Source organism: Lynx canadensis, chromosome B3 (assembly GCF_007474595.2).
Source record: "Lynx canadensis isolate LIC74 chromosome B3, mLynCan4.pri.v2, whole genome shotgun sequence".
NCBI classification, from domain to species: domain Eukaryota; kingdom Metazoa; phylum Chordata; class Mammalia; order Carnivora; family Felidae; genus Lynx; species Lynx canadensis.
The window spans coordinates 60,345,821-60,373,309 of record NC_044308.2 but is presented as its reverse complement, the minus strand read 5'-3'; the positions used below and the strand labels follow the sequence as shown (position 1 = coordinate 60,373,309).

The 27,489-nt window shown below is 49.3% G+C and overlaps 2 protein-coding genes across 6 annotated transcripts in view; one reads left to right on the top strand and one right to left on the bottom strand.

Annotated features, from left to right (window-relative positions):
* The window catches only part of STARD9 (StAR related lipid transfer domain containing 9), a 122,518-nt gene extending 109,677 nt beyond the window's left edge, over positions 1 to 12,841 (top strand). For all 3 annotated transcript variants that reach the window (XM_030318388.1, XM_030318387.1, XM_030318389.1), the window contains 7 exons: positions 9,005 to 9,122; positions 9,313 to 9,434; positions 9,690 to 9,754; positions 9,923 to 10,125; positions 10,361 to 10,440; positions 10,630 to 10,788; positions 11,344 to 12,841. In XM_030318388.1, the coding sequence (XP_030174248.1) occupies positions 9,005 to 9,122; positions 9,313 to 9,434; positions 9,690 to 9,754; positions 9,923 to 10,125; positions 10,361 to 10,440; positions 10,630 to 10,788; positions 11,344 to 11,445 (849 nt within the window). In that variant the 3' untranslated portion in view covers positions 11,446 to 12,841. The remainder of the gene's footprint in view (positions 1 to 9,004; positions 9,123 to 9,312; positions 9,435 to 9,689; positions 9,755 to 9,922; positions 10,126 to 10,360; positions 10,441 to 10,629; positions 10,789 to 11,343) is intronic.
* Positions 12,842 to 14,231: 1,390 nt separating this feature from the next.
* CDAN1 (codanin 1) lies at positions 14,232 to 26,821 on the bottom strand. Of its 3 annotated transcripts, none has more exons than XM_030318390.1 (28): positions 26,727 to 26,821; positions 26,020 to 26,510; positions 25,583 to 25,789; positions 25,214 to 25,383; positions 24,968 to 25,081; positions 24,807 to 24,885; positions 24,281 to 24,401; positions 24,014 to 24,123; positions 23,458 to 23,547; positions 22,743 to 22,818; positions 22,008 to 22,213; positions 21,580 to 21,700; positions 21,298 to 21,444; positions 21,021 to 21,187; positions 20,587 to 20,674; positions 20,244 to 20,333; positions 20,014 to 20,068; positions 19,671 to 19,804; positions 19,486 to 19,589; positions 19,078 to 19,236; positions 18,641 to 18,704; positions 18,369 to 18,447; positions 18,057 to 18,205; positions 16,812 to 16,919; positions 16,632 to 16,695; positions 16,283 to 16,464; positions 15,910 to 16,017; positions 14,232 to 15,289 (listed from the first exon to the last, which is right to left on the bottom strand). In XM_030318390.1, exons 1-28 carry the CDS (start codon positions 26,814 to 26,816, stop codon positions 15,164 to 15,166), a joined length of 3,699 nt encoding a protein of 1,232 aa, XP_030174250.1. In that variant the 5' UTR covers positions 26,817 to 26,821; the 3' UTR covers positions 14,232 to 15,163. The 3 variants fall into 3 exon arrangements, with proteins under 3 accessions (XP_030174250.1, XP_030174251.1, XP_030174252.1); XM_030318391.1 differs by having other exon boundaries at positions 25,583 to 25,786; XM_030318392.1 differs by lacking the exons at positions 14,232 to 15,289; positions 15,910 to 16,017; positions 16,283 to 16,464; positions 16,632 to 16,695 and having other exon boundaries at positions 16,841 to 16,919; positions 18,104 to 18,205.
* Between the last annotated feature and the right edge of the window lie 668 nt (positions 26,822 to 27,489).

The window sequence follows — 27,489 nt, the reverse complement described above, 5'->3', positions numbered from 1 at the left end:
CTGTATAGAGAACTTGCTTTGTCTCTTTTTTTTTTTCTCACTGCTACGTAGCATTCCATTATAAAGATCCAGTGTAATTTATGTAACCAGTCCTCCAGCTGGGGTTGATTTCAGTCTTTTGATGTTGTAAACAGTGCTACAGTAAATAACTGTGTGTATGCATCATCTCCTACACCTACAAATATATCCATGAGGTAGATACCCAGAAGAGTATGTGCATTTGAGATCTTAATATTGACAGATGTTACCTCACAGATATACACAGTTTCTCCAACAGGTTATCAAATGTTTAAATTTTTGCTGGGCCATCTGTTTGTATCCTTTGCTCATTTCTCTATGTTATTGTTACCAGTTTTCTGGAGTTCTTTAGCAAGCTAGCCCTTTGCCTAATAGGAATTAATGATATTTATCCCAGTTCTTTGTTCTCTTTTGACTTTGCTTATTGTGTTTGGAGCTATTCAGAAAATTTATCAGTTCTCCTCTTAAGTGTCTATGTTCTGATCATAATTAGAAACATGTTCTTCATTCCAAAGTTGTATAAAGAACTTCTGTGGTTTCTTCTGGAAATTGTATAGTTTTATTTTTCATATTTAAATCTTTTTTAATTTTTAAAAATTTTTTAAATTTTAAATATTTTTATTTCATTTTTGAGAGAGACAGAGTATGAATGGGGGAGGGGCAAAGAGAGAGGGAAACACAGAATCCGAAGCAGGCTCCAGGCCCTGAGCTGTCAGCACATAGTCCAACGGAAGGCTCGAACCCACGAACCATGAGATCATGACCTGAGCTGAAGTCATATACTCATTGATTGAGCCACCCAGGTGCCCCTAAATCTTCTTTTAATTTAATTTTTATTTTAGAGAGAGCAAGCAAGCAGGGGAAAGAGAGGAAGAGCAAGAGAATCTTAAGCAGGCTTCACGCTCAGCTCAGCACAGAGCCCGAGCAGGGGAATTGATCCCATGACCCCGGGATCATGATCTGAGCCAAAATCGAGAGTCAGACGCTCAACTGACCGAGGCATCCAGGCTCCCCGCCCCTCCTATTTAAATCTTTGATTCATTTTGAATATATGAGGTATGGATCCAACTTTATTCTTTCCAGATGGCTGTTGAGCTGTCTCTTTAACATTTGATTGTTCCTCTAGACAGCTTGCCTGTGCTTCACAGTTTAGGATGTCAACTTTTTTTTTTTTTTTAAGTTTATTTATTTATTTTGAGAGAGAGAGAGCATAAGCAGGGGAGGGGCAGAGAGAAAAGGGGAGAGAGAGAATCCCATGCTGGCTCCATGCTGTCAGCACAGAGCCCGACACAGGGCTCAATCTCACTATCATGAGATCATTATCTGAGATGATATCAAGAGTTGGATGCTTAACCGACTGAGCCACATATGTGCCCCCAAAAGTTCTTTATAAAGGGGCTATTTTGAAGATTATGATTCTGACTTTGGAAGAACGACAGTGATTGGCAGTGGAAGGAATCACATGTAAAATTCTTTGCATAAAAATTTATTGACTTAAGAAAAAAAGTTTTTGTATGGGCATACATTTTCCTGTCTTTTGAGTATATACCTAGGAGTTGGGTTGATGGGTCCATAGATGGGTGAAACTGTGTTTCACCATTTGAACAATCGGCAAACTATTTTTCACAGAGACTACGCTACTCTAAAGCCCCACCAGCAGTGTGTGAGCACTGAATTTCTCCCCATGTTGACCATCATCTTTGTTTATTATAGTTGTCCTAGTGGATGTGACATGGTACCTCACTGTGGTTTTGATTTGCATTATCCTAATGGTTTTGAGCATCTTTTCATGTGTTTACTCTAGCTATTTATATGTTTTCTTCAGATAGATGTCTTTTCAGACCTTTTGTCCATTTTATAATTGGATTATTATCTTTTTATTAAGTTTAATAATTTTTTTATATATTGTAGTACAAGTTCTTTATCAGTTATATATCTGGTTTGTAACAATTGTGTCCCATTCTGTGTATTGTCTTTATACTTTTTTGGTGATGTCCTTTGAAGCACAAATGTTTTGATGCTGTTTGTTTTATCTATTTTTTCCTTTTATTGCTTGCACTCTTGGTTTCATATCTAAGAAATTTTTGCCTAATCCCCGGTCACAAAGATTATGCCTATATAGGCAAACATACCTCCTATTATTGTGCTTTGCTTTATTATGCTTTGCAGGTAATGCATTTTTTTACAAATTGAAGGTTTGTGCTGTGTAAGACAAGTCTGTCCGCCATGTTTCCAACAGCATTTGCTCACTTTATGTCTCTATGTCCCATTTTGGTAATTCTTGAAATATTTCCAACTTTTTAATTATTATTATATTTGTTATGACCTGTGATCAATGATTATGACTCAAATAATGGTTACAATATAAATCTCAAATAATGGTTAGCATTTTTTATCAATAAAGTATTTTAAAAAAAATTTTTTTTTTTCAACGTTTATTTATTTTTGGGACAGAGAGAGACAGAGCATGAACGGGGGAGGGGCAGAGAGAGAGGGAGACACAGAATCGGAAACAGGCTCCAGGCTCTGAGCCGTCAGCACAGAGCCCGACGCGGGGCTCGAACTCACGGACCGCGAGATCGTGACCTGGCTGAAGTCGGACGCTCAACCGACTGCGCCACCCAGGCGCCCCATAAAGTATTTTTTTAAAGTTTATTTATTTTGAGAGAGCATGAGCAGGGGCGGAGCAGAGAGAGAGGGGGAGAGAGAGAATCCCAACCAGGTCTGTGCTGTCAGTGCAGAGCCCAACAAGGGGCTCAATCTCACGACCATGAGATCATGACCTGAGCCGATATCAAGAGTTGGATGCTTAACTGAGCCACTCAGGCACTCCAGCAATAAAGTACTTTTAATTAAGTTATATGCATTGTTTTTTATTACTATTATTATTATTATTATTATTATTGTTAATTTTAGAGAGCACAGGCAGGGGAGAGGGGCAGACGGAGAGAAAGAATCTTTTTTTTTAACATTTTTAAAAAATGTTTATTTTTGAGAGAGAAAGAGACAGAGAGTGAGCAGGGGAGGGGCAGAGAGAGAGGGAGACAGAATCTTAAGCAGGCTCCAGGCTGCGTGCTGTCAGCACAAAGCCCGATATAGGGCTTGAACTCACAGACCGTGAGATTATGACCTGAGCTCAAGTTGGATGCTTAACTGACTGAGCCACCCAGGCACCCCGAGAAAGGGAGAATCTTAGGCAGGCTCCACTGTCAGCATGGAGCCGGATCCATCCCACAATTCTGGGATTGTGTACCCAAGCCAAAATCAAGAGTCAGAGGCTCAACTGACTGAGCCACCCAGGTGCCCTATGTATTGGGTTTTTTTTAGATGTAATGATAGCACACTCAGTAGATTATAATATAGTGTAAACATAACTTTTATATGCACTGGGAAACAAAACAATAATCTGACTCACTTTATTCCAGTGATCTGGAACCAAACCCACAGTATCTCCAAGGTGTGCCTGTATTTTCTTTTAATAGTTGTATGCTGGGGCGCCTGGGTGGCTCAGTCGGTTGAGCAGCTGACTTCGGCTCAGGTCATGATCTTGCGGTCCGTGAGTTCAAGCCCCGTGTCGGGCTGTGTGCTGACAGCTCAGAGCCTGGAGCCTGTTTCAGATTCTGTGTCTCCCTCTCTCTGACCCTCCCCCGTTCATGCTCTGTCTCAAAAATAAATAAACGTTAAAAAAAATTTTTTTTAATAAAAAATAAAAAAAAATAGTTGTATGCTTTTAGTTCCTAGGTGTAGGTCTTTGATCCATTTTGAGTTAATGTTTGTATTTAGTGAGACAAAATTAGGAGTTGAATTTTGTTCTTTTGCATGTGAACATCCACTTGTCCCACCACCATTTGTTAGTAACTATTATTTCCCCCCCATTGAATTGTCTTGGTGCCCTTGTCAAAGATGAATTGACCATAGATGTATGGATTTATTTCTGGACTCTGAATTTATGCCATTGAATTATATGTCCGTCCTTATGTCAGTACCACTATTTTGATTACTGTAGCTTTGTAGTAAGTTTTGAAATCAGGAAGTGTCCAACTTTATTCTTTTGCAAGATTGTTTTGGCTATTCTGAGTCCCTTGAATTTCCATGTGAATTTAGGGATGAGCTTATCAATTTCTGCAAAGAAGTCAGGTGGGATTTGGATTTGGATTTCATTGAATGTTTGTGTCATTTTGGGGTGTATTAAACATCTTAATAGTAATGTCTTTTGATCCATGAATATGGAGTATCTTTCCATTTATTCAGGTCTTCTTTGTTTTCAACACTGTTTTGTAGTTTTCAGAGTATAAATTTTGAATTTGTTTTATTCAATTTATTATTTTATTCCTCTGATGCTATTATAAATGGAATTGTTAATTTCATTTTCAGTTTGTTAATTGCTACTGTTTATTTTTGTGTATTGATCTTGTTTCTTGTACCCTTGCTGAGTTGATTTTTTTATTAGCTCTGATAGTTTTTTAGTAGCTTCCTTAGGACATTCTGTATACAAGATCATATCATCTGCCCCTCTTGTTGTTTTCTTGTTTAATTGCCCTGGGTAGAATCTCCAGTTCAATGTTAATAGAAGTGCTATGAGAGCACACATTCTTGTTACTGATCTTAGTACTAAACCACTCAGCCTTTTACCATTAAGGATGATGTTAACTTGTGGACAGTTGTTATCAAGTTGAGGAAATTTCTTTCCAGTCCTAGTTTGTTGAGTGAGTTTTTATCATAAAAGGGTATTAAATTTAGTCAAATATTTTTTTTGTAACTATTGAGATGATTGTGTGGATTTTTTCTTTTATTAATATGGTGTATTACATGATTGATTTTTGTATATTGAACTAATCTTGTGTTCCTAGGATAAATCCCAGGAATGGTGTATACTTGGTCATGATGTATATAACTCTTTCTGTGTTGCTAGATTCACCTTCCTAATATTTTGTTGGGGGTTTGTGTGTTGATATGCATAAGGGAAATTGATCTGTAGTTTACGTGTGGTTTCTTTGGTTTTATGTCAGGGACTTCTAGAATGATTTATGAACTATTCTCTCCTCTTCTGTTTTTGGAAAGAATTTGTGAAGTATTGGGTGTTAATTCTCTAAATGTTTGGTAGATTTGAAGCTAATGAAACCATCTGGTCTTGAAATTTTCTTTGTGGGAATTGTTTTGATTACTAATTCAATATCTTGTTAAATGTCTGTTCAGATATTCTATTCTTTTTCTTCCTTTTTTCAAATTTTTTATTAAAAATTTTTTTTCTAGTGTTTATTTTTGAGAGAGAGAGAACGAGCGGGGAAGGGACATAGAGAGATGGAGACACAGAATCTGAAGCAGGCTCCAGGCTCTGAGCTGTCACCACAAAGCCCAACGTGGGGTTCGAACTCATGAGCCATGAGATCATGACCTGAGCCGAAGTCGGACACTCAACCGACTGAGCCACACAGGTGCCCCTCAAATTTTTATTTAAACTCTAGTTAGCTAACATATAGTGTCATATTATTTTCAGAATCTATTTCTTCTTGAGTCAGTTTTGGTAGTTTGTGTCTTTCTAGGAATTTGTTCATCTATCTAATTTGTTGGTGTATAGGTATTACACCAACTCATTTATTTTTTATTTTTTCACTGATGTAAATATTTAAAGTTAAAATTTTCCACCTGAATGGTACTTTAGTTATATCCCATAACTTACATATTTTATCTATTTTTTATAGTAATTTTGCATTTTCAGTTTGTATTTCTTCCTTAATCCAGTTCTTATGAGTTCTTAAGAACCTTTTGGTAGAAAGCCTCCTGTGTTTCTGATTTTATTACTAATTTTTAGTTTGCTATGTGTTGATTATGAAAGAATCCAGAGAAATATGATTTCTACTTTTTTAAGTTTATTAAGGTTTTTTCATTATCAGTATTCCCATGGACATCAACTTATTTATTTAATTTATTTAATTTATTTTTTTGAGAGAGAGAGAGAGAGAGAGAGAGAACACACATGAGTAAGCAGGGGAAATGCAGAGCAAGAGGGAGAGAGAGAATCCCAAACAGGCCCCACACTTAGACAGAGCCTGACATGGGGCTCAATCTCATAACCATGAGATCGTGACCTGATTTGAAATCAAGGAGTCAGATGCTCAACTGACTGAGCCACCTAGGCATACCTTCCCATGGACATCTAAAAATTTTTTGTTGTTTTATCATTATGTGGTCTGTTTGTTCTCTGCTGTGAGGGTAAATATGTGTCTTTTTTGTCTGATAATCTGGAAGCCTTTAAAAAATTCTTTCCATGATCACTTTTATATCTTCAAATAGTCTTTATTACTTGATTTAGCAGTGTTGTTACCTTTATAAAACATCAGGAAATCAATGTATTCTACCCTTTTTTTTCCTTTACTTTTTGTCAGAGTATTTCTACATTGTGTATAATGTTTGCATTCATAGAGTTGTTCTTAGGCTAGATTAAATGGACTCTGCTCACTTCTAGTAATTTTCCAGGCATTTTTATTCCTCCCTAGTGATTCGTCCCCTCATAATTTCTTCCAGAAAGACTCATGGGCCCTTTCTCTTTGGTCCCTGAGTTTGTATTTGAAATTGTTTAATCGCTTTTATACTTAAATGACAGAACATCTCTTGGTTGCATTCCTACGAATGAGATTGGTAGGTCAAAGGGTATGTACATTTTTAAATTTAAAATATGTGGTAGATGTTTCCAAAGTATACCAGTTTACACTCTTAAATAATACTTGACCAGTCTGCTTAACAGAGCGTTGCCAAGGGTTTTTCCTTCAGTCTTTGGCAGTGTGATGGGCATAAAATACGCATTTGCAGTTCTCCTCGTGTCTAAGATCGAGTGTGTTTTCAGATTCTTAAAAGTTCTGTGTCCTTTTGCTCCATGACAGTGCACTATATCCACTTCTCGAGTGGGTTAGTCTTTTTGGTTTTAGAGGCCCTTTTTATATTAAGAAAATTATCCTTCTGTTTCATTTGAGATACCAGTGTTTTTTCCTAGTTGTGTGTTTTTATTTTGTTTTTTTATTACTACCTGGAAATGTTACTTTTTAAAGTTTTTTAAATTTATTTTGAGAGAGAGAGAGAGAGCATGAGCAAGGGAAGGGCATAGAGAGGGGAGAGAGAATCCCAAGCAGGCTCCGTACTGTCAGAGCAGAGCCTGATGTGGGGCTCAAACTCACCAACTGCAAGACCACGACCTGAGCTGAAATCAGGAGTTGGATGCTCAACTGACTGAGCCACCCAGGCGCTCCTGGAAAATGTTAATTTTGTGTTGCCTGGTGTTTACCAATGTTTTCCTTCATGGCTTCTGAATTTTATGCCCTGTTTAGGAAGTCATATCCCCACTATAATTTTTTTAACTTATTCTTTTCTTATAGTAATAATAAATTCTTTATTCCATGTATTTTTGAGCCACAAAGCATGAAGAGTTTATATTGGCATGATGTATGAAATGGGTCTCTGATCCATTTTTTTCACATGGTAGCTAGTTGTGTCATCAGTATTTATTGATTAAACCATGGATATTTACTTTTGGGAGTCATCAGTGTAGCAGGGGGAGCAGATGGAATCACTTAGGAGTATATAATGAGTGAGAAAAGAGGGCCTAGGCCTAAGTCCTGAAAGAATCCCAGAATATCGATTTTTGTTTGAGGAGTCTGAGCCAACACAGGAGAAGGAGCACTGCAGGGAGAGGTGCCAAGAGCCTGGGGACTCAGGAAGTGATTATCTTGAGTGAAAGGGAGAGGCTGGCTGAGTGGAAGCTCACGGAGAGGTTCAGTAAGGTGGGGACTGGAGTTGGTGATCAGCTTCAAGCACATGGATGTCACAGGGACCTGGTGACTGCTGTTGGGTGGAGTAGTGAGGCAAATGTTATGTTCAAGCAGGTTCAGAAGGGAGTGAGAGGTGGGAGATGGCGAATGGTGACCGTTGATTCAAGAAGCACGTGTGTGAAGGGTGGGAGAGCAAGGACCCATCTGAGGAAATTTTTTAAAGGTGGGAGAAATATTTACATGCTTGAGTGCTTGTAGGAAGGATCCAACGAAGAGGGTGAGGCAGAGGCAACAGTGAAGGAGGAGATGATCAGTAGTGGAAAGTTCCCAAGAAGATGGCACAAGACTTCAATCTGAGACAGAGACACCTGCTTAAAGTACAAGAGACTATGTTGCAGCAGAGGAATGGAGACAAGGATGGAGATAGAACTGTCTGTGTTCACCTCTTCTTGTCTTTAGCCATAGGTTAAAAACTGATAGAGGTGGGATGGAGAGTGCCTGTCAGGTCCGGTAGAGGTCAAGGTCATGTCACTGAGTTGCCAGCTGAAGTAAAGGTGGGAGGACTGTATTGCAGATCCAGAGATCATCCCGTCTGGTTCCAAATTAGGACCTTTGGCTTAGTTGCTGTATGGGGTTGGGGAGGTGAGGCTTGGGGAAGTTGGGGCCTAGGGTCAAGCTTTTCACGGCCCGTTGCTTTTCCTCCCTCTCCCACCTTCCACTTGGGCTCCAGCCATGGCCTCATTCGTGTTGCCACATGGTAGAGCCCCCAAACCCACTGAGGCTCCATACCAGGTCCTCTGAGGCTCTGTTCATTTTGATCCCTTTTGGAGCTCTCCTACAAGCAGTCTTTGATCCTGTGGCTTGAACCATAAGGAGAGATTGTCCAGGGACTGGTTTCTATTGCTCTTGGCTTCTTGGGGACATCCAACCTCCTGTAATCCCAATGGGGAAGATTTTTTTTTTTTTTAAAGCAGGCTTCATGCACAGTACAGCACCCAGCACGGGGCTCGAATTTAAAACTGTGAGCTCAAGACCTGAGCCGAGATTGAGTTGGACACCTAGCTGTCTGAGCCACCCAGGCTCCATGGGGAAGATTTTTTTGATAGAGCCTCTACATTGGAAACTATTGGGATAGTTCAGAGGCAGAGGAGATAATTCTACACAGGCTTTCTGGTGCTCTGCTTTATCTTCCTTTGCTCTGGTCCTAAACATCTTTTCTGCAGGGGGACACACACTTGCCTGATTCCAGTGACTCCTGGATAGGGGATGTTCGGGGACATTCTGCAGTGAGGAACAGTCAACTGAGTCTGGCTGGATCCACCTGGAAGAGCTTAGCTTACAGTGAGTGGTGGGGGTGAGGGCATGCAGCTATCTGCCCGGTTTGGGGACTTTGGGGGCGGAGGTCCTCTAGATCCTTAGGGAGTCATTAGCCCGAGGTTATCAGCCCCGAGTCACTGTCCCTCAGGAGGCTGTTGCTGCTCTGAGGCCTCGATGCTCATGCTGTCTCATGACCTCTGCCTGTTCACTGCAGGCCGCAGAACCTCCCTGGGCAGCTGCTGCTGCTGTCCGTCCAGCCTGTCCAGCCTGGGGGCCTACCTGTCCTCCTCCTATCAAGATTTGGCCAAGCACATCGTGGACATCTCTATTGCTGACGTGAGGAGCGATTCCGCTTGTCCCCGTGGTTCCTTTACCAGCCCTCCGCCGGGTGGGGAGGGGGAGGGAGGGAAAGGAGGGAAAGAGCAGGGCAGATGAGGGCCAACTTCTTTCAGATGAGGGTTAGGGCTTCTTTGGTGGCTCTCCATCTTGACAGAAAGGGAATTCAGCAAACACTGGCCCTAGTGACTGACTAACCCAGGGGTCTGCTTTGTACCGTGCCCGCTCACTTGGGTGTGATCCCTGTGTCTGCAGGTAATGGCTGCTTGCTCAGGTAACCTGCACAACCTCTTCAGCTGCCAGCCAGCAGCTGGCTGGAAGTAAGTTCCTTGTAGTGTCTTGTCCTAACCTGTTGTCCTGCTTGTCCTCTTTCCTCCTTTACCTTCTCTGCCCCGGCTCCCTTGAGTCCCTCCCCTGAACTGCCCCTCTATGACCCAGGAGCCCAGTTCTCACCTCTTCTTCCTCTTCCCCACCCTCGGTGTTCCCAGCCATCAGGGTGAGGAGCAGGAGGTGCATCTTTACTACAAGATGTTTTCTTCTACTCGGCATGGCTTCCTCGGGGCAGGCGTGGTTTCCCAGCCACTGTCTCATGTGTGGGCAGCTGTGAGTGACCCCACCCTGTGGCCGCTCTACCACAAGCCCATCCAGACAGCGAGGCTGCATCAGCGGGTGACCAACAGCATCAACCTTGGTGAGCCCAGGGAGGGCTTCCCATGGGTCCGGGCCAGGGGCCAGGGGCAGCAAGGGTTGGAGGTGGTCCTCTCGGGAGGCCAGGTGCTCACACGACCTCCTCTGGGTGGCTCAGGCTAGGTCTGCCTGTCAGGTTGCAGAACGACGGGATATTGGCGGGCGCTCCTGGGCTGGGAAGGATTTAGGACTAGGTCTGTCCATGCACCTCCTGACTCTCCCCATTCTTGACCCCCCAGTGTACTTGGTGTGCAGTACTGCCCTGTGTGCCCTGAAGCAGCCGCGGGATTTCTGTTGTGTCTGCGTGGAAGCTAAAGAGGTGCCTGCCTCGCTGGTGGTAAAGATGTGGGAGGAAGTTGGGCTGGAGTGCTGTTGAGAGGCAGTCACTGTGGGCCTCAGGTCCTGCAGGGAAAGGAGGGTGCGGTGGGCAGGGATGAGGATGACATGAAGCCTGTCTGGCTGCACTGGAGCCTGTCCTGGTTTGATCCACTTCACTCCCCGTCCCCAGGGGCACCTGTCTGTCATGGCGGCTCAGTCTGTTTATGATACATCCATGCCGAGACCCAGCAGAGACATGGTCCGAGGGGAGATCCTGCCCAGTGCCTGGATCCTACAGCCTCTCACCGTGGAAGGAAGGGACATCACTAGAGTCATCTACTTGGCCCAGGTGATCCTTCCTGTGTGGCTGATGCACAGAACGCCTCGGTGTGACCCCACCACCCCGCGGGAGTTTTCTGTTCAGCTGCTCAACACCCTTCAGTGCCCAGGCCCTGTGTCCCCAGAGCTGGAGACTCAGGCTTCCTGGGCCACAGTGCGGGGAGTCAGTGGGGAATCGAGGACGGAGGAGGGGGACAGAGTAGGTCAGTCTTCTCTGACTGAAGTTGCCGTTACCAAAGAGTTCGGTGGCCTTTAGACCCTCTGTTGCTGAGTCCTTGGGAGATAGCCACGGTGAGGGAGGAGCAGTAGCCTCAGCAGAGCAGAATGAGCAGGACCCATTCTGTTCTTGCTCCACTCCCAGTTCCCCAACGTGACCTTTGTCACCGGGAGGTGAAGCCCATGCCTAGATCTGAACAGCAGAGCCCAGGGGCCTGTAAACTCCTGGACCGCAGAGGAGCTTTTTGCATCGCAACGGCCTGGGTGACTACCTGGGGCTGACGTGTGGCCTGGCGTGTTCTCCCCGTCTGTACACACCTCTAACCCTTCCCTTTCTGCTTTATTTCAGGTAGAACTTGGTGCACCGGGCTTCCCCCCTCAGCTCCTAAGCTCCTTCATCAAACAGCAGCCACTGGTTATAGCCAGACTGGCTTCCTTCCTTGGGAGTTAGCATCTTACTGTCAAGATGGTGCTGCAGAGACGCAGGTGCAGGATGTGCCAGTGATGCCAGGTGGCTCTTGTCATTCTCTGTACAGGATGCAAGGACAGGCGAGGCTCCTGGTTGTGGCTGACCAGGCTGACCAGCACTCAGACCTGAGTTGCCAGCAAAGTCCCGTCAGTACTTGGGTCACAGCTGGTGCCTCTGCAGAGCGAGGGGACCTGAGTTCCTGGCCCCAGGTGGCCAGCATCAGTGAAGCTCAACTCACCTTTTTGGATTCCTCGACCTCTCTTTCCTCTCCGGGACATCGTGGCAGGCCACTTGAAGACCAGGACTGGGCGTAGCCAGCAGAGCCAGGAGAGGGCAGTACTCTGGCCCAGCCCTCAGCCAGGGAGGGAAGCAAGCAGCCATTGACCGGGACTGTTCAGAATCCGTCTCCAGCATTCAGCTCCACTGCGGACTGCAGTATTGGAAAGTGCCAAACCAGAAAAACGGTTTAAAAAAACAACTGCACAAACCATTTGGAATCGTTTCTCCTTGCATTTTTACAAAATGCTTTATTATTAATTTTTACTTTTTCCTCTTCGTTTCCTTCACAGGAGAGGACATTTGGGTCTTTGCCTCAGTCAGGAGTATTGAGCAATGCTCAGTCTTGGAGCCGTCACTCCAGAGCTCAGGAGAATGGGAAAGACCACTGTAGAAGCAGGTTGGACAGATTTGAGGCCAAGGAGGGGAACCTAGCCCTTTGAGGAGGGATGGGGGTGGGCAGCCCAATGTTGGCTGCTGACAGGGCAAGAGGAATTTCAAAGAGCTGAAAAGTTGTTTATTGAAGACTGGAGAGCAGGTATGAGAACTCTTAGAGGAGGTAAGTGATTCATTAGGAGGAAACTCAGTTCTGTTCCTTCCCTCACTCAGAGCCTTGGTGCCAGCCTTCAGTGGTCCCCTGAGCGTCCGTGCTGCTGTGGTCATGCGTGCTATTCTAGGAGGAGATGGGGAATGGGCTCGGTTTTCTTGTACCTTAGCCTGCCTAAACTTGAGCTTCGGGTATTCAGTACGATTACGTGGAAGTGGTGGGGTGGGAGAGATTCCCAGCTTCCATTCTGGTGCCCACAATCTTTGGCGGAAGAGGGTGACCATATGGGGATTGAAAAGGTCAGTTTCTGTACAGTATAGCACAGAGATTTATTGTTTCTCAAAGTGTTTGCAGGATTGTTTTACCTCAGATTGTTACTCATATATGATTGAAGACTTTTTAAATTGCTTTTAAATGTATTTTTCTGGCTAATTTTTTTGGTATATTTAACACCCTATTTATGTACTCCCATCTCTTTTTCATATAAATCTAAGTCCATTGATTGAAAAAGTCAGAACACTTGCAAATTAAAGGTCCATGGTGTCCTTTCATTTAGTGAAGACTGCGGTGTCCCTTGAGCTCAGACTTTAGTCTGGAGATTACGATGGCAGCAACAGCTCACGGCCCGGTTTCAAGCTATACAGCTCACACGAATGTACTGAGTTCTTTCCATGAGCTCAGCACGACTTTGTGTGTGAACAGCCCTGTCAGTTACCCAACTACAGCCAGCTGTAGCCAAATACGAACATGAGAGAAGATTCCAGATCAGTTATTGCCACACACCAGTGACCATGATCCCCTGGAAGGAAGCTCTTTAACAACAGGTGAGTACTTCTGGGCTTCTGAAGCAGAACTGGCAATGGGAAGCTGAACATACGGGTCCCCAGAGGCGATCGCAATCCCCTTCCTACAATAGCCACACACCAGGCCTGAGTCAGCAAGCTAAGGAATATTAATTAACTGAGGCTGATTCTGTACTAAAGATAATCCAGGGACCCAGCTCCAAATGATCACGAGGAAGTCAAATTTTGGCTTGGATAGGTGGCTTTCTGACTTCATCAGAATACCCTGAAGAACTTGTTACACCCCAGAATTTGAGATGCGGTAGTCCTGGAGCGGGGCCAACGTATTTGTTGTATGTCTGGGAAGTCCTGAGGCTGCTGGTCTGGGGACCAGCCACACTTTGAAAACCAATGTTTGAGACAATTAGTAGAGAGCAGGTATGTAGAAAGGAACCTAATGAGTTCACTGTTTCACTGTAATTCTATCTTACTGCCTAGAGAATGGGCCTTTAAGGTTCACACAGGCCACTGTGAAGTTTCCTGAGCTGGGCCCACGCTATATTGAATTGAGTGGGCATTAGCCCAGCATCCCTGGGGCTTCAGGCTTGCCTCCAAGCTCCGCCTACCTGTCCCACCTACAGAGAGCTGGGTCCTCTGAAGTGGCAGCTTCTTACCTCAGGGCTCACCTTCAGAGAGCAGTGCTCTCGTTAAGCCACATGGGTGCAGAAAGATAAAACATTTCTTGGCTCCCAGGCATTCAGAACTTCCTGAATTTAGTATAAATGGATTTATAGGACACATCCTATAGATTAGTGTAAAATGGATTTAAAGGACAAAATAAAGGCCTTTGAAGATAAAAAGATTATGGAACAAAAGGTTCAGCTGCAGAAACTTGTAAAAGGAGCAGCTGAGGGACGGAAGTGGCTTTTTAGGTGCTGAGGGACCTTTCTGTGCTGAGGGCTGTCAGGACTTCCCACCAGCTTTCCTCAGGTGACAGACACAGCAGGCCCTTTCGGCCTTGGGTCGGCCTCTTTGACAGCTATGTACTTTTCCCCCAGGAACTACACACGGACACACAGAATTTTGTGAGATGCTTCAGGAGGGTTCCCTGAGTACCCTCTCCTTCCTCAAACACAGCCTGAATCTGTGTGCACTGCCAATGTAGAAAAGGAATGCATTTTATAGGAGTGAACTTCATGCACGTTATCAAGGTAGCGCTTTTTAGTCCAAACTTAGAGACACACAGAATGCTTTTGTTCTGAGCCAAATGCAACACCCCCAGCCCTAACAAACCAGCACAAGGGTTGCTCTGCCCTGTCAGTGCCCACCTTCAAGCCCACCTGAGACTACGGCCTTCTCAAGGGAAGAGCCAGATGAAAATAACTAGACATGAAGCCCTTGATAAAGAAAATGGTTTATTTTAAAAAGCTCTAATGTTCTGCCCTGTGTGTAGCCCCTGTATGGAGTTACGGTTGAGAGTTAGTACCTGCACAGGGCTGAAGGCAGAGAAGGTGCAGGGTAAAAGCTGGGCTTCTGGCAGGTCAGCCCCACCTCACGTACTGTGCATTTTTAAGGAGATGGCAGGCAGCCTAGCTCCTGGTGGTAAGAAAACGTCCACTCCCCAAGATTCATGTTTTAACTTTACTCACGAGTTAAGCAGAAGCCATTTGCCTCTGTCATGATTTCCAAACCACAGAGTTTTAAGGGATGCTGGGGTAGCAGCAAATAGGGCTCAAGTCCTGTGTCAAGCCCACACACGTCATTTAATAACCCAAATAATAAATGCCAACTCTTCTGCTCCAGGACTGGAGTCTGTCTCTAGGCTTTCCCATCACAATCCTGAATCTGGTGAACCCTCCTCCTTCCTCTAGGACGCGGGCGGTGAGCCTGCAGTCAGCGTCAGTGGGATGCCGGCAGCCACATGCTTCCTTCACATGTGAGCAGGAAGCCTGACTTACAGACTTAGCTGCTCCCGCGTCAGCAAGGGTCAGCGGTGAGCACTCCGAGGGGGGGGCACGGGGCCTCCTCCTGAGGCACAGTCCGGCCGGGCTCCAGGGCTCTGGTCAGACACCTGAGGCAGGGCCACTCCCCAGCCCTAGCTCTGGGCCAGCACAGTCCCCCGGTTTGTTTGCACCAGCTCACAAGCTCTTAGCTGGGGTTCTGGCATGTGAGGCTCAGCTAGAAATGGGTTGAACAGTGTTGCTAATTCTTCAGAGAAGTCCTGGAATAAGCAGAAAGAGGACAGACAAGGCTGACACATAATTCTGGATGGTACATCCTTTCTATAAAACTCAATCTCCAATATCTAGCCCTTGCTAACCAGTGAGTAGACAACCTTATTTTTTCCCAACGGCCTTCTACACTGAAATGGACATGACACCTTTTCCCATTAGTCCTCTGGGGATGCTCCAGTTCCAGCAGGGAGAGGGGAATCTGACAGGAGGCGCAGAATCATCTAGTGAGTACTTACCACCAACAGATTTCATCCTGACAAACCCCAGGAGGTATACACTATTCTGCCCTAGATCACGATAACATTCAGTACCAGCTGAGATTCAAATCTAGGTTATTCTGATTTAAAAAACCCATACTCACCTTGCCGCGCTGCTTTCCAACTACCTGCCTTCCATCTTCCTTCCTCCGCTGGCACCCTCTTTCATACAGTAGCTACTCAAATGTGAAAAAGGCACTCCAGAACAGCCACACCATTTCAGGGTGGTCCTGAAGATACCTCATAAAGTCCACTGAGCTTTGGGAAGATCCTAAGAATGCCTGGGCCCCACCGCTGGCCCCATTTCAGTAGAAAAGGGACAGATGGATGAAGAGATGAGGACTCCTTACCTTTGGCCACTGGGCATCATGGAGGCTGCCCAGGCAGGCCTCTATCTCTGTCCGTCCCATCAGCCCTTTCTCTACCAGCTCCCGGAGCAAGAACAGCAGCAGGTCCCACTGCAACACACATGGAGAGCGTCAGCGGGGTAGGTTGACACAGCGACCCTGACTGATCCAAAGGACAGAGCTGCTGAGGAGGAGGAGGAGATCTGCAGCCCATGTGAGCGTATTAGAGGAAATGAACACAGCGCCAGAAAAGGTGGAGTAAAGGAAACACACACACACACACACACACAGCAACTGGGGTGAGGGTGGGGGGTGTCAGAACAGGAGTGCAGGGGGCTAAAGAGCCCACCTGCCCTCCTCCACCGCTCTAGCTCACCTCCCTTGGCCGAGTGTCTGCCAGAAGCCCCAGGTTTCTTGGGCTCAGCAGCAGCTGCAGTGGAACCGGCACCTGAAAGTCATCCTTCCACAGGGAAAGCAGCATGTGCAGGAGCCTGCGAGCCTGTCCTCTCTCCAGCCGGTGCTGCACCGGGGGCCCGAGGACAGGGATCTGGTCTGCCACTTTGGGCAAAGAAAAAAGTCAAGCTTTGAGAAATGGAGGTAGGGTCACCTAGCTGGCCCCTGGGAGGTAGAAGAGAACAAAGCTCCATGTTTCTAATCTAGCTTGTACCAAAACCTGAGATCTGGGGGATGTGACAGAAGGGTGATGTAATGACAGAGAGCCATACCAAGGAGGGATGCTAACTCCACCGAGCACTTTGCCAGATGCTGCTCTGCAGGCGGGCACAGGAACTGTGGAGAAGAGGCTGGACGTTAGCACTATCCTTACAGCAGCAGACTTGAGCTGATGCAGCTCTGGTGACTAGCACTGGACAAGGACACAAGTACAGCGTCGTGTTAGGTCTCACCTGGCGGCACCGCAGTGTCTGGCCCAGCTGGCCCAGGAGCTGCTCCAGATGCTCCGGAGAGACTCCCTCCTCAGGGTCCCGGGGCCCCACAGCCAGAGCGAGCACATCCTGGAGAGAGCAGGGGTGGAAGCAGAGCGAGACTTCATACCTGGCTGGGACCGAGGAGGCCACCGAGAAGCCAGTGGAAAGAGGCAGAAGGAAAAGGAAGACAGGGTCCCCGGATGAAGCGGCCGGGCCAAGGTGCCTTAGACCTGGGACTCGGGCAGGACCGCACAGATGGGAGAAGCCAACCAAGTGGACAGCAACAGAGGGAACAGATGGAGCAGGTCAGCTGAGGGACAACATGCTGCCTTGAGAGCTCAAGAGATGTCACTTGTCTTGGGACAAAGCCACACCCATCCACTTCCCAGAGAGCCTTATCCTGAAAGCATTTAGGAGAACCGTCTGGTTACGTGTTATATTTTCTATCCCCTATGCTTCTCTGTTCATCTTCTTGGGAGAGTCCGGCTTCAGTACAGAAAACCACTTAGCCTTTTCTTCTCCCCACTATATACTCTCCATTTTTGTCATTCCTTCTTAGTCCCTAGTCCTAATCTTTGGCTCCACCAAACAGTAAATAGTTGAGGGTTTGCAGGCCTTAACATCTCTGCTGCTGTAGCACAAAAACAGCCCTAGACAATTCATCAGTGAACAAGTGTGGCTGTGTTCCAATAAAACTTGATTTATAGAAAGCAGCAGCAGGCTGGATTTGGTCCATGGGCTGTTTGCTGAGCCCTACTCTAGACGGTATCTAAATTTTTACAATCAAGAGCAATGGTAGTTTATTCTTACTGCCTACAACTAAATAAGCATCACATCCCACATATGATAACATTTCTGAAATCTTGTGCCAACACAGGTGACTGCCCCCTTTGAGGCTTTCCTACTACAGCAGACGTCCGCTCCCCCCAGACCCCATCACCTCCCATGCAAGCAGTATGCAGTCCATCGGAAACTTTCTTATCTGTTCTTTTCCCCTTTTGGGTGATTCAGGTACCGGAAGTTAGTGAAAAGCAATTAGGAAAACCGTTCAGTTCAGCTGTGCCCTACCTAATCCCGTTCAGTAACGAAGGACACCGAACTAGCTGCACAACACAGAAAGCGGCTACACAAAACACTGCAGCTGACGTGAGGAAGGAGGGAGACCAGGAAAAGAGCGGGGAGAAGGGAGAGGAGAGGGGCGCAGGGAGGAGGGGAGCTGTGTACTTTGATCTCGGAGATGAGGTGGGAGGGGAGGGGAGCGTGGTGCTCACAGGCTCGGGAGCAGCCCCTCCGCTCCCCCCGGGCAGCTGGTTCAGGACCCTGGGCTCGAAGTGTGCGACTCACTGCCGCCTTCACCTCCCTCCTGATCAGTGCTGCAGGTCAAAGGGAGAACAGAAGAGGGGTCACCACACCAACCCATGCCCATCACTGTCACTGTTTCCAACTGGTTTATGTTCCTTCTCCCCTAGAGGCCTCCCATTTTCTGCCAGTCCACTTTTGAAGAACTTGGTCAGCCACTCCCGTCCTGGACCTTACCTGTGATGTTGGCTGACAACCAGGCACAGGCCTTCTCTGTCGCAAGCCCCACAGCAATGTTCTCTGCGCTGCTTAGAACCTGTGACCCAGAAGAACTGCAGCGTCAGGGGCCAGGGGAGGCTCAGGGATGAGAATGAACAACAGCTCAGGTGTCCCCAAGGCCGGGACCAACCCTCGGACCCATCCACCACCTTCATGCACATGTGACCTGCAGCGCAACTCTCCCACCACCAAACAGCAGCCCGCGGGCTCCAGGCCTCCTCCCTACTTACAGCTGCCGGGGTCTCCTCGGGAAGCAGTGCCCGTACTGCCCCAGGGCTCTTCTTCTGACAGAACCTGAAAGGAGACAGAGTCTGTGATGGCTAGAGGTTTTGGCCTGGCTCACAGAAAGAAAGGCCAAGTGCACCAATCAGCTGAGCCAGGAGGGCTCTGCCTTGGGGAGAGGTGGGCAGGGGGTTAAGAGAAGCGCTGTCAGCCCTGGGCCCACCCCTGATCCCTGACGCTGGGAGGAATGGGACACCCAACCCCCCATTCTTCCAACTCAACTTTAGACTTTGGGTCCTAAAGCCTAAGATATGTACCTACATAGGAAGTGAAAGAAAAAGGGGGTTTCAGAGAGGACGTGGAATAAAAAGAGATGAGTTTGTGAAAAAGAAAAAGTCAGGAAAAAAAAAGCGGAGAGTGGGGATGAGGGTCTGGCGTCTCTTACTCCCGCCCCCGGGTCAGTGCCTGGGCCCCGTGGGGGCACAGCTGGGAACACAAGATCTCCAACAGCTGGGCTGGATCACCCCCTTCCTGTCCCTGCGTCACCAGCTGCTCCTGAAGAAGCGACTCAGCCTGGCGTACCAGATCTGCCACCAGTGTGGCCCTGCAGCGGGGACAGAAAAGCTTGAAGGTGGTTGAGGGAACTGAATCAGAAAGGGGCTGCAAATGCAAGGAAATCTGGTCAGAACTAACCTCAAATAATGTTAGCAATTTTAGCCTCCCCACCATATCCTTCCCCTCAAGCTAACTTTCCTCAGATTGGCAATACAATGTTAAGAGTTGAGGGGGTAAATGGTAAGGGAATGAGCCTGGCACCTTCCACATCTGCCTTCCCAACCCCTTCAACCCTTACTTGATGTGTTTGACACAGTTAGAGCCGATTCTTTCAGCCACAAATTCCACAGTCCTGCGCAGGGAAGGTGGCTGGTTGTGGAAAAAGGCTTGGGCCAGCTGTGCCTGTGGGGAAGAGGCAATGGCGCATGAAGAGTTTCCTCTCTCTTCCCCCCTGGACGTCCCCTGCCTCTGCCCTGCCCTTACCTGCAGCCCCTGGGTGGTCCGGGGAGGCTGGGCTCCAAGACCCGTGGTGGTGGTGGGAGTGATCTTCCTCACAAAGCCTCCACTCCGCCCACTGCTGCCTGACACCCACGAAGCGAGCAGTTTTCGGAGCTCTCCTGCAACAGGGAAGCCCAACTGCTTAGTTCCAGAACCACCCCTACCCTCCCAGGCATCTTGGGACTTTAAGTATTTGTGGAGTAAAGAGGCTGAGGCACCTGGGGAACGCCTAAGAAGAGAACAACATATTAGGGTGTTAGGCCCACGGGATGCCTTTTAGGTGCTCATGAAGGGACAGGCCAGGGACTGAGGACCCTGGGTGCCTCACCAATATAGGGGCAGCAGGTGTAGAGTAGGTGCTGGTCCACCACAGGCATGCCATCCTGGGGGAGAGAACAGGCCAGAGTTAGGCAGGCAGGCTTCTCTTCCTCCCCAGTGTGCCAGAAATGGGACAGTTGGGGAAGAGTTATAGAAGAGTTCAGTCTCTAGGAACTCCCAGACTGCCTGCCTCCTTTATTCCTGCCACTCCCACAGCTTTGGCCAGACCCCAACACTTACCAACCCGTGCTCTGAAGTTACTGTATCCACCTCAAAAGTATCCAACTGACCCTCTTCCAGAAAGAACAGATCCTCAGGGACTGTGGGAATCTGACAAAAGATCAGAGCAGTGCAAACTCCAGTCAGTGCTTCAGAGATTCAACACACAGACCTTGTGGTTCCAGGGTTTGGCCACCAGATACAAAGCAACCTTGCTCTGAAACCATGGTAATTCCCATACCCCCTCTAAACCTTCATCTTCTGGCCGTGACCTTGTTCAGACTCAGACATTCTCCTACTCCCCGACTCCACCCACAGTGGATGCCTCCCTTCCCCAATCTGGATCTTTCTCCACTTGACCAACCTGGAAAAGCCAGCCCAGAACAGCAAGCAGCAGCAACTTGTTAAGGAAACACATCTCCCCCTCGCTTTCCTTTGACAAGACCAAGCTCCTAAACAGTACATTTGTATAAGAAACAGAACGGAATAAAAAAAAGCTATCACTGGGAAGGTAATTCTCAAAAGCAGACCAAAAGGGGATGGCTGTCATACAGGTGACCAGGATCTCCCCACCGCCCCTCACCAGATCTGTACTCCCTCTGAGCTCAGCCACAGGAAGAATAAAAAACAGCTAATAAAAGTGCAAAAAAGTGCCCACTTTCTGCCTCTCCCCTGAGGGTAGGTTATGGCTATGGTACCGCACAGGAAGCACAGGGCCGCTCAACCCTCTTCACTGACAGCAGCTTCAGCAGTGTTCTCCCATGCCCTTGGCTTAAGCCTCACCCTTTCTGGACTCACCGATGTAGGTGGAGCAGGAGAGTGAAGATGCTGCGGTAATAGTCCAGCAGTGGCACAATGTGGTCAGCGAGGGAGAGGAACTCCACCAGCCAGGGCACCGTGAGCACGGCTCGGCGGGCCCGCAGCCCCTGCTGCAACAGCGCCCGCACATCCAGGGCCGGGGGCACCTGGTGGGGCAGGGTTGGGTCAGGGGGTGGGGGGCTGGAGGTGGGGGATGCCCTCCATCTCCAGGGCTCGGCGGCCCCTCCCGGCCCTCCTTACCAGAGCCCCCATTCACCTGGCTCCTCAGGGCCAGAATGGAGTCCTGGAGCTCACGGGTGGGGGGTGGCTCAGGCCCCCGGTATGGCAGGAAAGCCACAAAGCCCAGGAATTTAGCCAGAAGCCTCAGGCTGAGCAGCACCATGGCAAACTGCCTCCGTTCACCCTGTAGGGATCAGGGAAGCAAGATGTCCTAAGCATAGGGCTTCAAGAGCAATTCTGAATCTGTTACCCAGTTCTTGAAAAGAGCCCTTCCCTCCTAGGTCAGAACCCTGTTCTCTCCCTCATTCTGCTTTCTAACCTGCCAGTCCACATCTGACTCCCCATCTTCGTCACTGGGCTCAGGCTGTGGCAGGGCAAGGCTGTTGAGCTCCCGGATCTTTAAACTCAGACTGTCCATGAGATGCTGATTAAACTGGAAGCTAGGAAGTGAAGAAAAAAAAAAAAAAAAAGACACTGGCAGAGGCATAGACAGAATCGGAATAGAGAGAAAGTTCATGCAGAAAGCAAGGCACAGTGGGGCAGAGAGGGAAGGAGGCTGAGGTTACCAGTGTGGGTCAAAGAACAGGAAAGGAAATGGAGGCAGGAACTGTGAGCTAGAAGAGCCTGGACATCACCGGTCCCACTCTGTTACATTCCAGGCAAAAGAGAGAGAACTGTTGCCCTTCTGGAAAGACAAACCCCTCCTGGCCTCAGCCCTATTCCCTGCACTTTGCAGGGGACCCTTACCTGCTGGCGCTCAGGATGAAGTCCCTGAAGAATCCCTGACAGCCAGGGAAGGTGGGGGGCGGACAGGGCCCCCCGCTGCTCTGAGGGGCCACAAGCCTCTCCTGTAGGCGCCGCAACCGCCCCAGTTTGTCAGCTCCAAGCATACTTAACACATCCGGAGCTTCACCCAAGACCGTGCCTCCGGTGCCACTGGGACTCTGACACATCTGCGCGGCAGGAAGAGGAGAAAAAAAAAACAGTAAGTTTTTCTGGAAAGAAGGACTGAACAAAATAGGGTGGAAGTAATGAACATTTCTGGAATGCCAGCCCTGTATCAGGTGCCACAGGTTTGTTTTTCAAGGTTGGGACCACGCTGTTTTATAGGTAAAGAGACTAACCTCACAAGGTTAGATGTTTGCCTCGGTCACTAGGGCCAGGATTTAAAATCGGGCCTGAGTCCTATGACAGGGCTCGCTCTACTATGGCACAGACCAAGGACAAGGGAGTAGTGAGGGCCTAAGGCTGGCAGGGTATGCTGGGTGTGTGAGGAGGCTAGGGAGGCCGTGGGTGCAGGGCACGTGATGGAGGGCTCTGGCTCCCCTCTGGCTGCCTGCATCTCAGCCACCCCCCAAGGAGAACTCCTGTTCAAACTCCAGCCCAGGACCTGCATGTCTGTCCGCTCCATCCCACCATTACCTGGCAGCCTTTAATACCTACTGCCTCCTGTAGATTCATCTCTCCTGCTGGGGCTCTTACCTGGAGAAGTTGTTTCTGGAAAAGCCGAACGAAATGGCTGTGGCTGCAGGCTGCAGAGAGCTGACCCATCATGGCTCTGAGGCATAAGAGGCAGGAACAGAATGTGACGGAAGGAGGAAGGGGGCAGAAATCTGAGAGAACGAGCCAATCCTTGGGCCTTTCAGTCCTTACCCAGGGGCGTGAGCAGACCTCAGCCAGAGTTGGCCAGTGCAAAGATGTGGGAATAGGTAAGGGACACTCTCCTTAGCACCAAGATCCCTCAAGGCTACAGACACACTGAACCCACCAAGAGATAATACCATCCCTAATCTTCAGTCTATACTGGGCTCTAGTGAGTGTCATGACTCATGTGGAAGATAGATCACTGGACAGGATATTCTTTCTGCATCTAGCTCTGCAAAGTTATTGGAGCTGCTGAACTAGACAATGAAGAAAATGTTGGAAAGGGTCTAACCAGTGACTTGGGCCAAAACTCAAGCAACCTGGAAAACGGGCTTGGTATTCATCCAAGCATTCACACTCATATAACAAGTCTGAGTCATTCTGAGTGCAAGGAGCTGGCAATACAAATCCCTCTGAGTAGAGGCAGAGTTGCCAATAACTAGAGATTAAGGAGGACACAGAAGGTAGGAGCTATGGGCTATAAGTGGAGGAAGAGCCCTCCTCCAATCAACTATCAGAGCACCACTAAGGTGACCAGTGTGGGAGCACCTACCTGATCCTGCTGCCCAAGCCCTTCTCAAAATCCCAGCCAGGCTCCTCATGCCGATCTTCCCACTCTCGAAGCACCTCAAAAAACACATCCCTGACAGACACAAGAACGCCTGATCAACTGAGGCATAGCTGATCTCACTCCCAAGAGTGCTTTCTCTAGCTCCGAACCATCGAGGACAGGACTATCCACAGCCCCATTCCTTATCCTCTCCAAAGTTCTCTACATGCCAACAACATTGAAGACCCAGCAGCAGCACACAACATGCTTCACATACTTCTGTACACAGGAAAAGCTGAGCTGGTTCTCTCTTGTTTGAGGACCCTGTGACTAACGTCATATACCTGTGAGAAGGCTGCTGAGGTCAGAGGTTCAAGTCCATGGGCAGGAAAACGGAATGAAGGCGTGTAGCCATTATGATACTTGGCAGAAAGGGTGCAGTGGTGCTAAACTACCACCTATTAGTGCCAAACTCCTAGTTTCTAGGAAAACAACATAGGCTGCCTATCCCAGAGAAATGCTGCCCCACTCCCTCCTGAAAGTTCCCTTTTCTTGTCACCTTTGTTTTTTAAAAGTATGAAAGGCTCGGTCACTGGAGAAGTTGGCACGATTGTCAGTTTCTGGCTGAAAGGAGACAGCTTGAGCAGACGGTGGCATCGCCAGAGAGACCTAAAATATGGCAGGGACATTAGGGACTGAAACCCTCACAGATCATGCTCAGAAAACGTCATCTCTGTATTCCTGCCCGGAGTTAGCCCGGTGTGTGCTGGGCTGCCTAAATTATGAGGCTGGGAAGGGTTAGGTGGAGGCTAGGAGGGGTCCCTACCTTGGCAACACTGCCCTCATAGGCAGCTCGGAGGCGGCCTTGCAGAGCTGGTGAAAAGCACAGCAGCCGCTCATTCTCAGCCAACAGTTTTAAGGTCCCTTTGTCCAAGTAGGAAAGAACCCTGCAGGGACAAAAGCACATATGACTGGGAACGGGACATGGACTGCAAACAGGAAGCTGACATCTGCACGCCACAGAGAACATTATCTGGAACATGGAGCAGGCATGTAAGGCAAAGTCATGGGCCAAGGATTTAAGATGATGGAGGCAAGGGGGAAGAAACGAAACCTTATGGAGCAGGGAAACATTAGACATAAACCCAAAGATCAGATGCCAAGACCACAGACAGCAATTTGATTGTTATAGGAGTTAAATTCATAGCTTTGACCAATAACTACAGGCTCCATGTAGGAAAAGTCCCAAAGTTATTGCACCTGTGTTAAGCACAAGCATTTTACCTCAAGTGGCCAGAGACCCAAGCGAACATTGGGAATAAGGCTCAAATGCCAAAGCTGGGGAAACTCACTGAAACTGATGCTCCAAAACCTGTACTGCAAAGAAGACACAATCATGGACACTCTGGAACAGAGGGCTTTCCAGGGAATCTAGAAGGATAGTACCAAGCTGTCAGTTAAGAACTGTTCCATCTCCAGACCTCATTTCCCAAAAAGAGGCTCACTCACTGACCTAGTGCTCCCGGAATCGGTTCAAGGTCACTCTCCTTCGTGGCCACCATCCTCCGAGCAGTAAGGAGTTGAAGGACGAAGAAAAGTTCCAAGAAGAGGTTTGGTACCAGGTTCTCTGGATATAAAAGGAAGCCCCAGGGTGTCAGGCATCATTTGGAACCAAGGCTCAGTTCTGCTTGCCTTATCATTTCTCCTACACCAAAATTCCGCAGGCATCTCCACTCAAGCGCCCTTTGCTCTCAACTACCTGTGATGCATGAAGAGTAGATGAGGGCTATCAGCTCTAGGCGCTGGCGGGAAGACACTCTGGCAGGGTCAGCGGGCTCAGCTGTGAGGTTACCTGTCCGGCTGGGGAGGGGAGACCCCGATTCTGAGGTGGGACAGGCGGGAGTAGGTGACTGCTGCAGCTGCTTAGAGCTAAGGGGACAGAGAGATGTCATGAGCGGTTCCCCTGGCTTCCCCTCCACAGCCATACTCAGGTTTCTCCAGGGCAGACATCCACAGCCCAGGAAACAGACCCAGGGCTGCTCCCAGGGGCAAACCAATCTCAAGGGAAAAGGCCTGCAGATCCCCCACTGGGAGGAAGCTGACAACCCAGGCAGTGGCAAGGTCATACCGCTCCTTCCTGAGCATCTCCCGTTCCTCTTGCAGACTTCTGCACCCTGGGGGAAGGCCATGGCCCCAAGGGCTAGTGTCCGGGACTGAGGGTTGGGAACTGGGGACACAGTTGATTGGGGGTGAGGTGAAGCAGGTCTTGGGCTTGGACAGTGACCGCTCTTCGCTCACCGGAGTTGGATTGATCCTGCGCGAAGGCTTCGTCCTGCTGAGTAGCCACAGGTTTTTCTCAAATTCGTTATCTTCAAACACCTCCCCCTCCACCACAACAGCGGGGGGGGGGGGGAACTTCGCAAAAGGCCCCTCACCATGTGGTTAACTCACCCCCAACCCTCGGGGCATTCCCACACTCAACTGCGGAGCGCCCAGCCCTGATTTACTGATTCCCCTAACACAGCCTTCGTGCCACCCCAATCGTGGATGGGGCCTGATTCTCACCCTGCAGGGCCGGGGGGAACCGAGCCTACGGGAGGGAACTCCTCCAGGTTGCTGAGGTTTGGCGGATCAGAGCGCGCGAGGCTGGGGCTGCCGGGGCTGCCAGATCCCCTGGGCCTCCGGCCCCCGGGCCAAGGCGAACTCTCTCCGCTGACCCCCTCCTCCAGGCCCCCGGGGCCGCGGCCTCCCCGCTCGCGACCCGGCCCCGGGCCCCGCCTCCTGCCCCCGCGGCGGGCCGAAGGGGCCTCGGCGGCGGCGGTGCTGGAAGGCTCCGTCGGAGGGAAGAGCTGGCTGCGCGCCCCGCGGCCGCCCCGCGGCGGGCCCCCGGGCCTCCCAGGCAGAGCTGCCGAGGAGCCCGGGGCCTTGGCGGGGGTTGGGGGGCCCTGAGGGAGGACGCGGCTGCTCTGCTCCCTCAGGAAGTTCAGCAGGAATGGCACGAATTCCTTCCGCAGTGGCCGGAGGGAGCTCAGCGCGGCCGCCTCCCCGGGGTCATCCTGAGGGAGAAGCGGGAGAGGGGCGAGAGGGTCAGCTGCCAGCCCGGCGCCACGAGCAGCCCGGACCGCAGGGCGCGCTGAGGCGGGCGGCCCCTAGTTGGAGCGCATTCGGCCCGGGCTGACAGCCAGGCACCCAAAAGAAAAGGGACCGGAGGGGTGGTATCTCACGCGGAAAGCAGACTCGGGCCAGGCCTGGGGGCGTGTCGGCGCTGTTACCTCCGAACTCTGGGCGCTGCGCGCGATCCACCTCACCGCGGCTGCGACCGACACCTCCTCTCGCAGCAGCGACTCCAAAACGGCCGCCATCCCGGTCGGGGCACTTGAACGCGATTGCGCAGGCGCCGACGCGCCACGGGCGGCCTGGGAGGGGCGGGGCCGGCGCGGAGGAGCGACCGTTGGGCCGCGGGGTGGAGGGGCGGGGCTGGGGGTGGGGCCGGGGCTTCCCCAGGTTGAGGTTCGGCTAAGGCCTTCGGTCAAGGCCGCGGCTGGCTCAGCGGCTCCCGGCAGCCAACAGTTGGCCCGCAAAGTGAGGCCGCACCGCGATGGGTGAGGTCCGGTCCCGGCTGCCCTGGCCCGAGGGGCGACCTGCGGGGACCCAGGGACACGACAGGGGAGACCGAGGGGCCGGGAGAGCGGCTGGACGATAAAGGTGAACAATTCCCCGAGAGAGACACCTGCCTTATCTTCTGTGATAAGCACACTCTTTTCTTTCTGGACTTTAAGTTTTCTAGATACAACAGTCACCACCCTAACGAAGTTAGGATAAAATTAGCCTAACCTCATTTGACCTCGTCTTTCTCAAAAGTTTTCAGTCCCCCGGCCCGTGCGACGCCCGCTGTCACCATCAACTGCTCGACCATTTAAGGCTGTAAGACACGATGATTCTTGCATGGAGGCTTTTTATAATCCTCAGCCCACAAACCTTAAAGTTCCTCAGGCCACGCTGCACACAGAAGCGCCTGTCTCTACCTTTACCTTA